This window comes from Euprymna scolopes, chromosome 29, assembly GCF_053919585.1.
Source record: "Euprymna scolopes isolate OS-2025 chromosome 29, ASM5391958v1, whole genome shotgun sequence".
Lineage (NCBI taxonomy): Eukaryota > Metazoa > Mollusca > Cephalopoda > Sepiida > Sepiolidae > Euprymna > Euprymna scolopes.
Window position 1 is genome coordinate 13,044,848 of NC_136510.1, and position 13,178 is coordinate 13,058,025.

Consider the following 13,178-nt stretch of genomic DNA (forward strand, 5'->3'; position numbering starts at 1 on the left):
ATTTGTGAGGTATTTGAATTTTTCATCCAGATATTTTAGACTGCAAATTCTGAATGCACTGAGGAAGAAACCAATTATCATACCCGTTTCTATTTTGTTATTATGGTGTGAATAGAAATGTATGTAATCATTTTTTGTGTGTAGTTTTGCAGTGAACTTTGAAGGATAGTTTATTAATGGATTTTATAATAAGTATGTCTAGAAGAAGTAACGGGTAATTGTTTTCTGTTTCATAGGTGAACTTTATGGAGGGTTCGACTGAGTCTGATTTGTCTTTAATGTTATCTATGTGCGTGTTTTCAAGAAGAAAAACTGACATGTCTTCAATGTATCTAAAATATTTTGTGTTTGAAGGTAATCTAAATTTGAAAGGACCAGATTTTAGGAATTCTAAGAAAAGGCAGGCTTCTACTCCACTGAGAGGGTTGCTCATAGGAAGACCGAAATTTTGCTTGTAAAAATTGTTATTGAATTGAAAATAAGTCATGTCAGTTATAAGTCTATTAATCTTTATAGAATTGTCAGGAGGAACTGGTAAGTTAATGTTTGTTTTTTTAAGTGTTTATGGAGTAAATTTAAACACTTTTTGATGAGGACATTAGTGTATAATGATGTTATATCTAAGCTGTGTATTGTTTTGCTATGCAGATTAATGTTTTTTTTTTAATCTCCGGAGTTCTTTATGTGGGAGGTGCTGATAATGCCCATTAGTGGAATTAGGAAGTTGGATATGGCACGTGTAATTTTGTGTGTTGCACTACCGATGCCAAATATTATGGGGCGCATAGGGATATCCGGTTTGAGAGTTTTGGGGAGGCCATATAATGACAGAATATTGGGGTGGTATTCAATATATATATATATATATAGCCGCACTGATGAGCTGTGAAACACCGAAACAGTATTGTATGTGGATATGTATACAGGCTGGAATGATAAATTTGTCGCCCTAAAGAAAACAACACTGCAGGTTTATTTTAAAACTTTAATTGAAAAAATCAATCCAGATAACTTGATTATGTAGTAGATCTGACATCTATTCAACGGTGCTGAGAATGATTAGTAGAGAGCATGAGTTATGCAGCGGCGCATCTCCGATCTCGCTTGTTGAACATTGTGTCACTTTCAGACTTGATAGAAGATGAATTCTATCGCTTTTGGGATTTGTACACAACTGGCCAACTAGTAGATAGTCTGCAACAAAAAAAGAAACCCAGTTTTCATCCAACGGAAGTGGAATCATGTAGTCTTTTCTATGGTGACAATTTTATCATTCCACCCTGTATATATGTAATAATAATGTGTAGTAATGAATAGTAATATATTATTTATTAGTAGTGAGATTGTATATCAGAAAACCAAATAGGCTAAAATTCATACTAGAACTGTCTTCAGGGTGTGGCATAGTGGGTAAAGTACTTGATAAATGTTATGTCGCCACAGAATATAACTGGTTGTTAAATGTGGGAATTACAAGAAGACATCGTTTTGGCACCAAATTATTTATTTATTTAAGCAGAAAAATAGTAAAACTTTAGAGCAACAGATTATGTGAAATGCTGTGTCAGCCATCTTGAAAACCTTCTTTTCTCCCATCCAGGGGAGATAACTCTTTCCTTTTCGGTTATTTCCCTTTATAACAATAAAATCCAGTTGGAAAGTTATATTCATTTTTTAATTTTTTTTTTTTATTCAATTTTCACCCCAAACAAGGCACAGTGCCACTTTGAAGCAGGGGGCTACTATCAGAGACTTAATTAGCGGGGTCATTATGAAGGGAGATGAGTAGAAAGACATTTGTTAACATTACACTTGAACTTCTGCATATCAGTGCAGTTGGGAAAGCAGAATCCCGGAAGGGAGTTCCAAAGACCCGCAGTTCTGGGGAAGAAACTATTGGATTAAAAGGCTTTCTTGCACCTAGGGATCTCTACTGTAAAGGGATGAGACTTAGTAGCTTGTCGGGTTTGTCGGGGGTAGTTACGTCGGGGAGGTACACGTGTTTGCAGTTCGTCAGAGCATTCACCATTAAAGTATTTGTAGAACAGGCAGAGGGATGCAACATCTCATCGATGGGACAGAAGCTGAAGCCTAGATGACAGTTCAGGACCTATCAGGTTGGCGACTCTCTTTTGAACCCTGTCCAGGAGCGAGAGACAAGCAGCAGATGTGACAACAGTACTCCATACATGGGCGAATGGTTGCCTTATAGAGGTATAGGATACTTTCAGGCATAAGTAGTTTTCTAGCCCGGTAGAGGGAGCAAACCTTCCTTGCAGCAGCCTTGGCAATGCTCTCAATGTATCTATTCCAGTTCATATTCCCTGTAAACGTTAGGCCGAGGAGTTTAAAAGAAGTAATTTCAGGAAATGTGTTCTTGGCCATTGCTATTGGTGGTAGAGAAGTTTTCTTGTAGTTATTGAAGGAAACAAGCTTAGTCTTAACAGCATTGAATGTGACCAACCATTTTTGTCCCCATTCCACTACAGATTGGAGGTCATCCTCTAGTGTTTCTGCCATTTCCTTGGATATGTGTTCATTTGTTTTCTCTTCATATTTGTTATAGAGAGTGGTGTCATCGGCAAATATACCCATCTCAGAAACAATTTTATCAGGGAGGTCATTTATGAATATTAGGAATAATAGAGGTCCAAGGATAGACCCCTGAGGTACTCCCGCATTTATGTCATATTGTTTAGATGTACGAGCGTCGAGGACAACTTTGATTTTTCTATTACTTAAGAAGGATTTAATTACATTATGAATTCTTCCAGTGATTCCATATGATCTAATTTTCCTTAGAAGACCATCGTGCCATACCCTGTCAAAAGCCTTAGATATATCAAGGGCCACCGCTCTACCCTCCCCTGTTTTATCCAATGAACGGTATATACGTTCAGAAACTACAGTTAAAATATCTGCTGTTGCCTGAATCCATATTGTTTGTCAGTTAGGAGTTTAGCAGCTGTTAGGTGCTGGACTAGGGCTTGATTAACTAAGGACTCAAATATTTTGGCGAAAAGCGGGAGGAGGCTAATGGGGCGATAATTTAGTGGGTCAGTTCTTTCACCAGAATTCTTGAAGACTGGTACCACAGAGGCGGTTTTCCAGCAGTCAGGAAAGCAAGATTCGTTAAGGCATTTATTGTAAAGTTTGGAGAGAACTGGAGCAACCTCGGCAGAGCATTTTTTTAATAACACAGCTGGGATGAGATCTGGTCTACATGCTTTTGAGGTGTCTAGGTTTTTTATAATAGCATGTACCTGAGAAGGGGTGATTTTCAAATCGTCTAGTGTGGCGTCTGTTCGCAGAGGAAAATCAGGGAGTGAGTGGTGTACCGAGTTCAGTGTGGAGTTTGAGGCAAACTGACTGGCAAGCAGATTAGCCTTGTCAGTTGCTGTGCAAGCAACCTCATGATTGTTTGATAATGGGGGAATAGTTGACTGTCCATTATTTACTACGCTATTGTAGATTTTCACAAAAATCCCGGGTTCCTAATTTCTGTGCTTCGATGCGTTTTCTGTTGGTTTCAGAGTAATCTCTCTTAGCTGTCTCTATTTTCTTCTATATTCTTCTACAGGTTGAAGGTTTAATTCTCAGTCTGGGCGATACTCAAAAATACAAGTGTGAATTACTTACGACTTCTACTGATCAGCCCTCTGTATTAAATAAAGGGCTCCGTTCGAAATTCCTTGCAGATTCCTGTCAGAAGTTACATCAACTGAAATGTTGTGAAAATAACAAGATGAGAAAAGTAATCCAAATAATCAATGTTCATTTCAAAATTCAATGGATTATCATAAAGTTTGAGCCGATGTAAATTCTCTGATATTCTTAATGGTGCATCTCGTAAAACTCAAAAATTTTCCAAACTATTAAATTTTGAATGCCATTTTTGAATTTTGAACACCAGTTTTTAATTTTGAACATCAGTTTTAATTTTGAACACCATTTTTAATCTTGAACGCCATTTTTTAATTTTGAACACCAGTTTTAATTTTGAACACCATTTTTAATCTTGAACGCCATTTTTTAATTTTGAACACCAGTTTTTTTTAATTTTGAACACCAGTTTTTTTTAATTTTGAACACCATTTTTAATCTTGAACGCCATTTTTTAATTTTGAACACCAGTTTTTTTTAATTTTGAACACCAGTTTTTTTTAATTTTGAACACCATTTTTAATCTTGAACGCCATTTTTTAATTTTGAACACCAGTTTTTTTTAATTTTGAACACCATTTTTGAATTTTGAACACCATTTTTAAATTCTGAACATGATTTTCGAATTTTGAACACCAATTTTGAATTTTGGACATCATTTTTGACAATAATTAACAGTTTTATTTTATGAGGGTAACTTGCTCTTGTTCCATCAACCATGGTAATAATTTATAATTGTATTCTTAATATCCCCCATACTGAGGATTGAACCATCAACTCTCAAAAAACTGTCTACAAAAAAAAAAAATAAATAAAAGTATTTAAAGCTAGGTTACACTTGTATTATGGGTTTCAATTTAATACATTTTTGGTATAATGATCACCTTGTTCTTTACCACATAGCATAAGACCATTTTTAATGGCTATTTCTGTGAGTCCCAGCTAAGTGTTTACTCTCGGCACCAAACTCAACAGAGTATGATCCATTATTGGAATAGCTTTTTCCCTGTTGATTGTAATTTGCTTAAGTTAAAACAATAACAAAAATGGCACCACTATGCTCTTACCTTTTGAGTCCAAAGAATTGCTCAAAAACTCGAAAATAAATATACTGGCAGAAATCCACCTGATAAATATCACTGTAACATTTATTGGGCGGATTTTTATTTGTATTTTTATTAAGATTCAAGTTTTTGACCAATTTTAAGGACTCCAAAAGCAAGAGCATGATGGCGCCAGTTTTGTTATCATTTTATCTGAAGCGCTCAGCACTACTTGTGTTTCACGCTTAAAACACACTTTAAAATCAGTTAAAACTCCAAAAGCTTATCCAAGTAGGTAGAAGAGTAACTTATCTTGCCTTTGGTAATATTTATTTGTTATATATTTGTTTCTTTACCACTTTTTCATATTTCTGTCTATTGTAAAACCAATCCACATAATTATAGCGATACAAATTTACAGTGATGTCAAAGATAAATCAATCTTAGAACGAGTGACCACATGAAAATTAAATCTAGATAGTATGGGGGAGATATATGAGGAACAGGAGACTTAGTTGGTTTAGTCACGAAAGAATGTATGAGAGTGTTTGAGTTAGTAGATGTAGAAAAGTTGAGATAGTAGGATCAGTTAGCAGAGGAGAGTTAAAGGTATAAGGATGGAGTTGATAGAAAAGTACCTGGTCAGAGATAGGTTAATTTGGAAGTCCATTTCTAAAAGCTGTTTAACACATGTCAGCATGTAAAATAGGCATGATGATGATGATTATTATTATGATGATCATTATTATTATGATGATTATGATAATGATAACGATGATGATGATTATTATGATTATGATGATAATGATGATGACAACGATGATAATAATCTTTTTCGCCAAAATATTTGAGTCCTTAGTTAATCAAGTCCTAGTCCAGCACCTAACAGCTGCTAAACTCCTGACTGACAAACAATATGGATTCAGGCAAGCCCGTTCAACAGCAGATATCTTAACTGTAGTTTCTGAACGTATATACCGTTCATTGGATAAAACAGGGGAGGGTAGAGCGGTGGCCCTTGATATATCTAAGGCTTTTGACAGGGCATGGCACGATGGTCTTCTAAGGAAAATTAGATCATATGGAATCACTGGAAGAATTCATAATGTAATTAAATCCTTCTTAAGTAATAGAAAAATCAAAGTTGTCCTCGACGGACATACATCCAAACAATATGACATAAATGTGGGAGTACCTCAGGGGTCTATCCTTGGACCTCTATTATTCCTGATATTCATAAATGACCTCCCTGATAATATTGTTTCGGAGATGGGTATATTTGCCAATGACACCACTCTCTATAACAGATATGAGGGGTAAACAAATGAACACATATCCAAGGAAATGGCAAAAACACTAGAGGACGACCTCCAATCCGTAGTGGAATGGGGACAAAAATGGTTGGTCACATTCAATGCTGCTAAGACTAAGCTTGTTTCCTTCAATGACTACAAGAAACCTTCTCTACCACCAATAGCAATGGCCAAGAACACATAGCCTGAAAGTACTTCTTTTAGACTCCTCGGCCTAACGTTTACAGGGAATATTTATTTATTTATTTATTTTTTTTTTTTTACACAGTGATCACCACTTATCAAGGCCCGGAAGCCACTCAGGGATAAGGGTTATTGCAAGTACATCACGTTAGTGAGGAGATTTTATGAAGTGTTTAATTAGGGGGGCGGTTCATTAGGAATTTGTTAACATTAGACTTGAAGACATCCAAGTTGTAGTCCGGAGGGAAGCAGGCAGACGGAACAGAGTTCCACAGGCGTGCAGTTCTAAGAAAGAAGCTTTGCTCATGAAATCCGCGTTTTGATTTAGGCACAGATATAGAGTGGGGGAAATTTTTCACAGTGGATTCAGCTAGACGGGTGGTTTTCGTGAAAGTTTGGCGAGGGGGGACCAGGGATTGGAGTTCAGACGAGCACCTGCCATGAAAATAACGATAAAACAAGGATAGGCTCGCAACGTCTCTTCTGTGGGAGAGGGGTTGCAGGGTAGAGAAAAGGGCATCCCCCACTAAACCACGAAGTCTATTTTGTACTCTGTCAAGGCATGATAGGCTGTTTTTGGCAGCTCCTGCCCAGATATGGCAACAGTATTCCATCCTTGGCCGTACTTGGCTTTTATATAGATAGAGAATTGAATCAGTAGTGAGATATCTTCTGGAGCGGTAGAAGGATCCCACCATCTTTCCTGCGACCTTGGCAACAGACTTGATGTACGTGTTCCATTTAAGATCAGGAGTAAAGGTCAAACCCAGAAGCTTGTCAAAACACGGGGCCTCACCCAGACGAGAGCCATCCATCACAATTGATGTCAGCTGGGGATCAGAGCGTTGATGATGTAAGGATAGGAGTTTGGTTTTAGATGCATTAAAGGTAACTAGCCACATCTTCCCCCACTGAACCACGCGCTCGAGATCAGAGGAGAGAGAATCCGAGAGAACTTCGTCATTTACAGCCTTTGATGTGTTGCCGTAGATGGTCGTGTCATCAGCATAGATGTCAACGAATGATTTAAGTATGTGTTTAGGGAGGTCATTGATGTAGATCAGGAAGAGAGTTGGGCCGAGGATTGACCCCTGAGGGACTCCAGCATTTATATTGCAGGCCTCCGATTTTTGTCCATCTACCACTACTCTTATGAGCCTATCGGAGAGAAATGATTTAATGACTGAGAAAACATTTCCAGTTATACCGTAGCTGGAAATCTTGTGAAGTAGACCCTTATGCCATACTTTGTCAAAGGCCTTTGATATGTCAAGAGCAATTGCCCTAGAAAGGAAGCCTTTGTCAAGAGATTCACTAATCCTGTGGGATATAACCGTCAGCACATCTGCGGTAGATCTTGCAGAGCGGAAACCATATTGTGTGTCACTAAGAAGGTTGTTTCTGCTGAGGTGGTTGACTATTTCTCTATTTAATATTGATTCCAGTAACTTACTCATAACACAGAGAAGACTTATTGGTCTGTATTGAGAGGGAGATGACTTATCACCTGAATTCTTAAATACAGGGCAAACTGATGAGGTCTTCCAGGGGGTCGGAAAGCACTTCTCCTTAAGGCAGCGCTTAAATAGTTTCGTAAGTATGGGAGCAAGTTCTGGTTGAAGCTTTTTTAACACTATAATTGGGATGCCATCAGGGCCAGTTGCTTTACTGGAATCTAGGTTTTTTATTAGCTTGGCGACCTCATGCACGGATATTTGTATATTACCTAGCTTGTTCTGTGTTATAGGAGGAAATATGGGGAGTTGATGGCCTTCGTCGCATAGGGTAGAATTAGCTGCAAAGTTCTTTGCAAATAGTTTGGCCTTGTCTGACGCTGACGAGATAACCTCTGGTCCATTGATAATGGTTGGGATAGAACGCACACTTCTGTTCAGGATCCTATTTGTTATTTGCCAAAACTGGTGGGAACCAAGCCGCTGATCAGCTACCTTGGATTTAACAGACTGGGCATATAGCTCTCTTGCATTTTTTATTACTCTTTTACAGTGGTTGCTGGCAGTCCTGAAAGCAGCTTTAGTCTCAGTGCATCTATTACGTTGGTAGTTATGGAAAAAGTGATTTCTGTGCGCGATAGCAGCAGCACATTCTGGGGAGAACCATGGCTGGCTGTTAGGTTTTTGTTGGAATTTTTTTGATGGTATGAATTGGTCTATGCCTACAATTAACCATTCGGTCAGATCTGATACTATAGAGGACACTTCCTTTTTAAACATGGAGTGCAGAGGTAAATCAGATATGAATGTACGGAAGCTATCCCAGTCAGCCATAGAGTATCGGTATACAGTACGGTGGAGGGGTACGTCTGATGGCTTCTTACATTTTGTTTTTATCTTAACTGATACGACGGAGTGGTCGGAGGATCCTAAAGGAGAATGAACGGTACATGAACATAGCTCAGGGGAAGTTGAAAGAAAAAGGTCTAAGAGGCTTGCATATTGATTGGGTGTATCGGGCACACGGGTGGGTTCGCGAACAATCTGAGTGAGGTCATAAGCAATGGCAAAATCATGACAAAACCTCCCCTCATCATCTGTCTTATTTGAATGGGTCAGCCATTCCACGTTATGGACGTTGAAGTCACCACAGATGTGGATGTTAGCCGAGGGATGTGAAGACAGTATGTGGTCTATTTTCTCAGATATGCTCTTAAAGATAGTAACTCCGCTGTTGTGGGGCCTATAGAGGGCAAATATAAATGCAGTGGTGTTAGCAAGTGCAACCCTGAAGCACATATAGGGTAAATTAGGATCTTCTCTAGAGATATCCCTGCCACATGGGAAGCCATCCTTAATGTAGGCACATATTCCATGCCCATGGCGATCTTGGGAGTCAGATTTAGCTGTTAAATTGGAGTATCCATTAATTATGAACTCATCTAGGGAAGTGGTCGGCCCTATTCCAGTTTCACATAGAAATAATATGTCCGGTTTCGTCTCCTGTAATTGGGTTTCAACCTCTGGAAGGTTGGAACGTAGACCCCTGATATTGGAGAAGGAGACCTGGTAGTAGGGGTCTACGCTGGAATATGAACTGGAATAGATACATTGAGAGCATTGCCAAGGCTGCTGCAAGGAAGGTTGGCTCCCTCTACCGTGCTAGAAAACTACTTACGCCTGCCAGTATCCTATACCTCTATAAGGCAACCATTCGCCCATGTATGGAGTACTGTTGTCACATCTGGGCTGGTGCATCTGCTGCTTGTCTCTCGCTTCTGGACAGGGTTCAAAAAAGAGTCGCCAACCTGATAGGTCCTGAACTGTCATCTAGGCTTCAACCTTTGTCCCATCGACGAGATGTTGCATCCCTCTGCTACTAAGTCTCATTCCTTTACAGTGGAGATCCCTAGGTGCAAGAAAGCCTTTTACTCCAATAGTTTCTTCCCCAGAACTGCGGGTCTTTGGAACTCCCTTCCGGGATTCTGCTTTCCCAACTGCAATGATATGCAGAAGTTCAAGTGTAATGTTAACAAACATCTTTCTACTCTTCTTCCTTCATAATGACCCCGCTAATTAATTCTCTAATAGTAGCCCCCTGCTTCAAAGTTGCACTGTGCCTTGTTTGGGGTGAAAATTGAAAAAAAAAAAAAAAAATTATGATGATGATGATAATTATGAAGACGACGATGATTATGATGACGAAGATGATTATGATGACGACGATGATGATGATGATGATGATAACGATGATTATGACGATGATGATGACGACGACAATGATGATTATGATGGTGATTATAATGATGATCATGACGATGATGATGATGATATGATGATGATGATGATGATGATGATGATGATGATGATGATGATGATGATGATGCTTACGATGATGATAATGACAATGATGACGATGACAATGATGACGATGATGATTCATTTGGTATAGCCAAGTTGAAAGAATGCATGAGAGTGCTTGTGTTTGTAGATGTAGAACAGTTGAGGTATCAGAATCGGTTATCAGGGGACTGCTAAGGCAAACATAGGAGAAAGCGATAAAGATGGATTTGAGAGAAAGATGGATAAATAAAGACCTAGCCAGAGATAGGTTGGTTTAGAAGTCAATTTCTAAAAGCCATTCAACACATGCCACTGTTAAAACAAACGTTAAACTGATGACGATAACGATGATTATGATGGTATCAATGATGATAATAATTATGATGACGATGACGATGATTATATCAATGATGATAACGATGATGATGATGGTCTTAATTATAACTGTGATGATTATGACGCTGACGATGACGATGATATTGATGATGATATTGATGATAATGATGATGATGATGACGATCCGGTTTTTTTCTTTTACTTTCCTTTACTTTTAGCGCTTTTTGTCTTGTTGGTCATCTCGCAAAGTGAATCAAAGATGATCATTAACGAACACTTTATCCTGATCGCTGACCTAAGATGCAACGATAAGATCACCTTGTCATCAGACAGAGATTTCCAAGTGAAGATCAACTGCATAAATGGTCCAGCAATGTACATGAGGACTAATAAAAGTAAGTTCTGATTTCAAGTAAAACAAAACAAAAACAAATCTATTCTTTAGATGTGTCCATTCGATCTATGCGTTTAGTGATCAAAATGCAGTTATAAACTTGGAAGGTGGTGTTATACATTTGTGACACTACTTCTTCTTCTTCAGATATTAGGTCTATTATTGCAGACAATACCCTCTGTATTCGGTCTTTCTGATGAGATCTGTAGTCTTGTTTCCAGTGACTCTGTTGAGGCTGTCAGAGAACTTTGTTCGTTATCTTCCTTTGCTCTTTTTCCTGTGATTTTTCCTAACAACAAGTTTTTTTTTCCAAGTTGTCCGCCTGCCTTAAATGGCTGAAGAACTTTTGTCTGGCGTGGACGATATTGAGTAGTGATCTGCTGTACTTCTTTGTTTGTCTTCCTTTCTGTCCATGATTCATAGAATTCTCCTTAAAAACCATATCCCCGATTTTGTCCAACATTCGCCACCATAAAGTAGCTCTGACCATATGTATGTCTTCAAAATGCTAAAAATTCCATCCACATCGAAACGGTCTAAAAGAATGTAAGACATTTTTTGATAAACATCAGTTCTAGATCTCAGAATTAAAAAAACGACATCCATCACCAAGTGGACATCCTCTGTTATATATTTGGGAGCCAGTAAGTAGCGATTGAGTTAGCTAGTGTGAATTTTGGTGAGGATCACACTTAGCGCATGTCAGGATAATCTGGTTGCAAACAGAGTGTACCCAAAGGCAGGTGATATGATACGAAGCGAAGGTCAAAAGTCAGACTCCCTAGACAAAACATATAGCCGAACAATCATGATAAGGCACATCAGATTTTCAAGCAAGAGAAAAAAAGGGTTCTATTCATATAAAAGGTATTAAGAGATCAGGCTCTCTGAAGATATTGGCTTTCTGACTCAAATGCACTGTAGATTAAATTTTTTAAAATCTCTTGGCAAAACTTAATCAAGTTCTGCAAAACCAAAAACAAAAACAACAATCCTATACTCCCACGCACCCCATCCCCCACCTTTTTTTTCTTGCTCCCCAAATTATGTACTAGCTTCTTGAATTGAAAGTTATGTTTAACTTCAGGAGAGTTTCTGATGTGTAGCTATTCTGTATAAGTACTGGAGATGAAGAATTTTCAGTGGGTAGCTGTTCTGTACGGATCCTAGACTTTATAATTTTGCTGGCAACGAGTAAAAGATCTTTCTTGCATTGACATGAAAAAATTATGTACTGGAATGCTAAAAATTCACTATTTTATGGTACAAACCTGGTTGCTAGCAGAATGTGTTAAAATCAGCAACAGACAATGAAAACATCCTTATTTATTCTTTTTTGAAGCATATACGATCTGTCAGAGTAATCTGCCCCTGTACTTAACTAGAGGGCAAAGAAACAGGATATTCAATGGAGGACCCTTACAGAAATCAGCTTAGCTACCGACAATTAGAATCTCGTCATTTCATAGTAAAATTGTTAATAAATCATATTGTTGCTTTCCATTAAAATCGTTTTCATCCAATTTATTTTTTCATATTTGAGATTTTGGCACTATAAATCACTTCACAACACCTTGAAAACTTTCAGTCGAGATAGATAAATCAGATGTAAAACAGGCAATATAACTCAAACTAAAGTTCAGTTAGTCACGACTTTCACTTTGGGAAGGCTAAGTATTATAATATACAATTGATGCTTGATAGAAAAATAGGCAGGAAATAAAAATATGTTCACACTAAAAACTTTGATTTATAAAAACATTTGGCACCTGTGCACTTGTGTGTAGGTACAACTTTTTTCGTTTTCAGTTTGGAGAGTGAAGGGTAGGGGCAGACAATTTCAGGTCTGAATCGAAAATTGAAAAGATTTTTTTTTTTCATAACAAATCCAGGATTCTGACATTTTTTTTTTGTTGAGAAAGTTTTATAAAATAATTTTAAGAAACTTGCAAAAAAAATTTATTTCGAACACAAAATAGATTTTTTTTTTTAATAGAGATTTCTCTTATTGGTCCACCGACTTAATTGGATTTGGAGTTTACCCTCGTCCATTCATCTGTTCGTTCCCAAAATTCTCAATAACTAATGATTACATTTTTCTGAAATTTTGGATGAAATTACAACTACTTAAGGGAGGAAATGTAACATTCTCAGATTTTTGATAAAACTTCTGGTTGTACCCCCAGGGAGTCAAAAGGGGTCAAAATGGCCAAAAATAGCATTTTTCGGGACATAGAATCTTTTTCGACCATTAGATTTTGCTGAAAATTACCCAAAAGCAAGATCAGGTGGAGATACATCTGGAAACGTAATATTTGATCCTGGGAAAATTCTGAGGCTTGAGCCCCAGGGTGTTTTAAGGGTAAAAAACATATCTTTTGGGGCTAATTTTTTATTTTTCTCCTAAAACATGAACATAAAGCTTTTGGGACACATTTTTGGAATTAAA

At 37.7% G+C, this 13,178-nt stretch overlaps 1 protein-coding gene across 1 annotated transcript in view; it reads left to right on the forward strand.

Annotated features, from left to right (window-relative positions):
* LOC145252487 (uncharacterized) overlaps positions 1–13,178 on the forward strand; it is a 29,789-nt gene that overhangs the window by 2,119 nt on the left and 14,492 nt on the right. Inside the window, exon 2 of the mRNA XM_080111919.1 lies at positions 10,554–10,730. Coding sequence (XP_079968045.1) covers positions 10,554–10,730 — 177 coding nt within the window. The remainder of the gene's footprint in view (positions 1–10,553; positions 10,731–13,178) is intronic.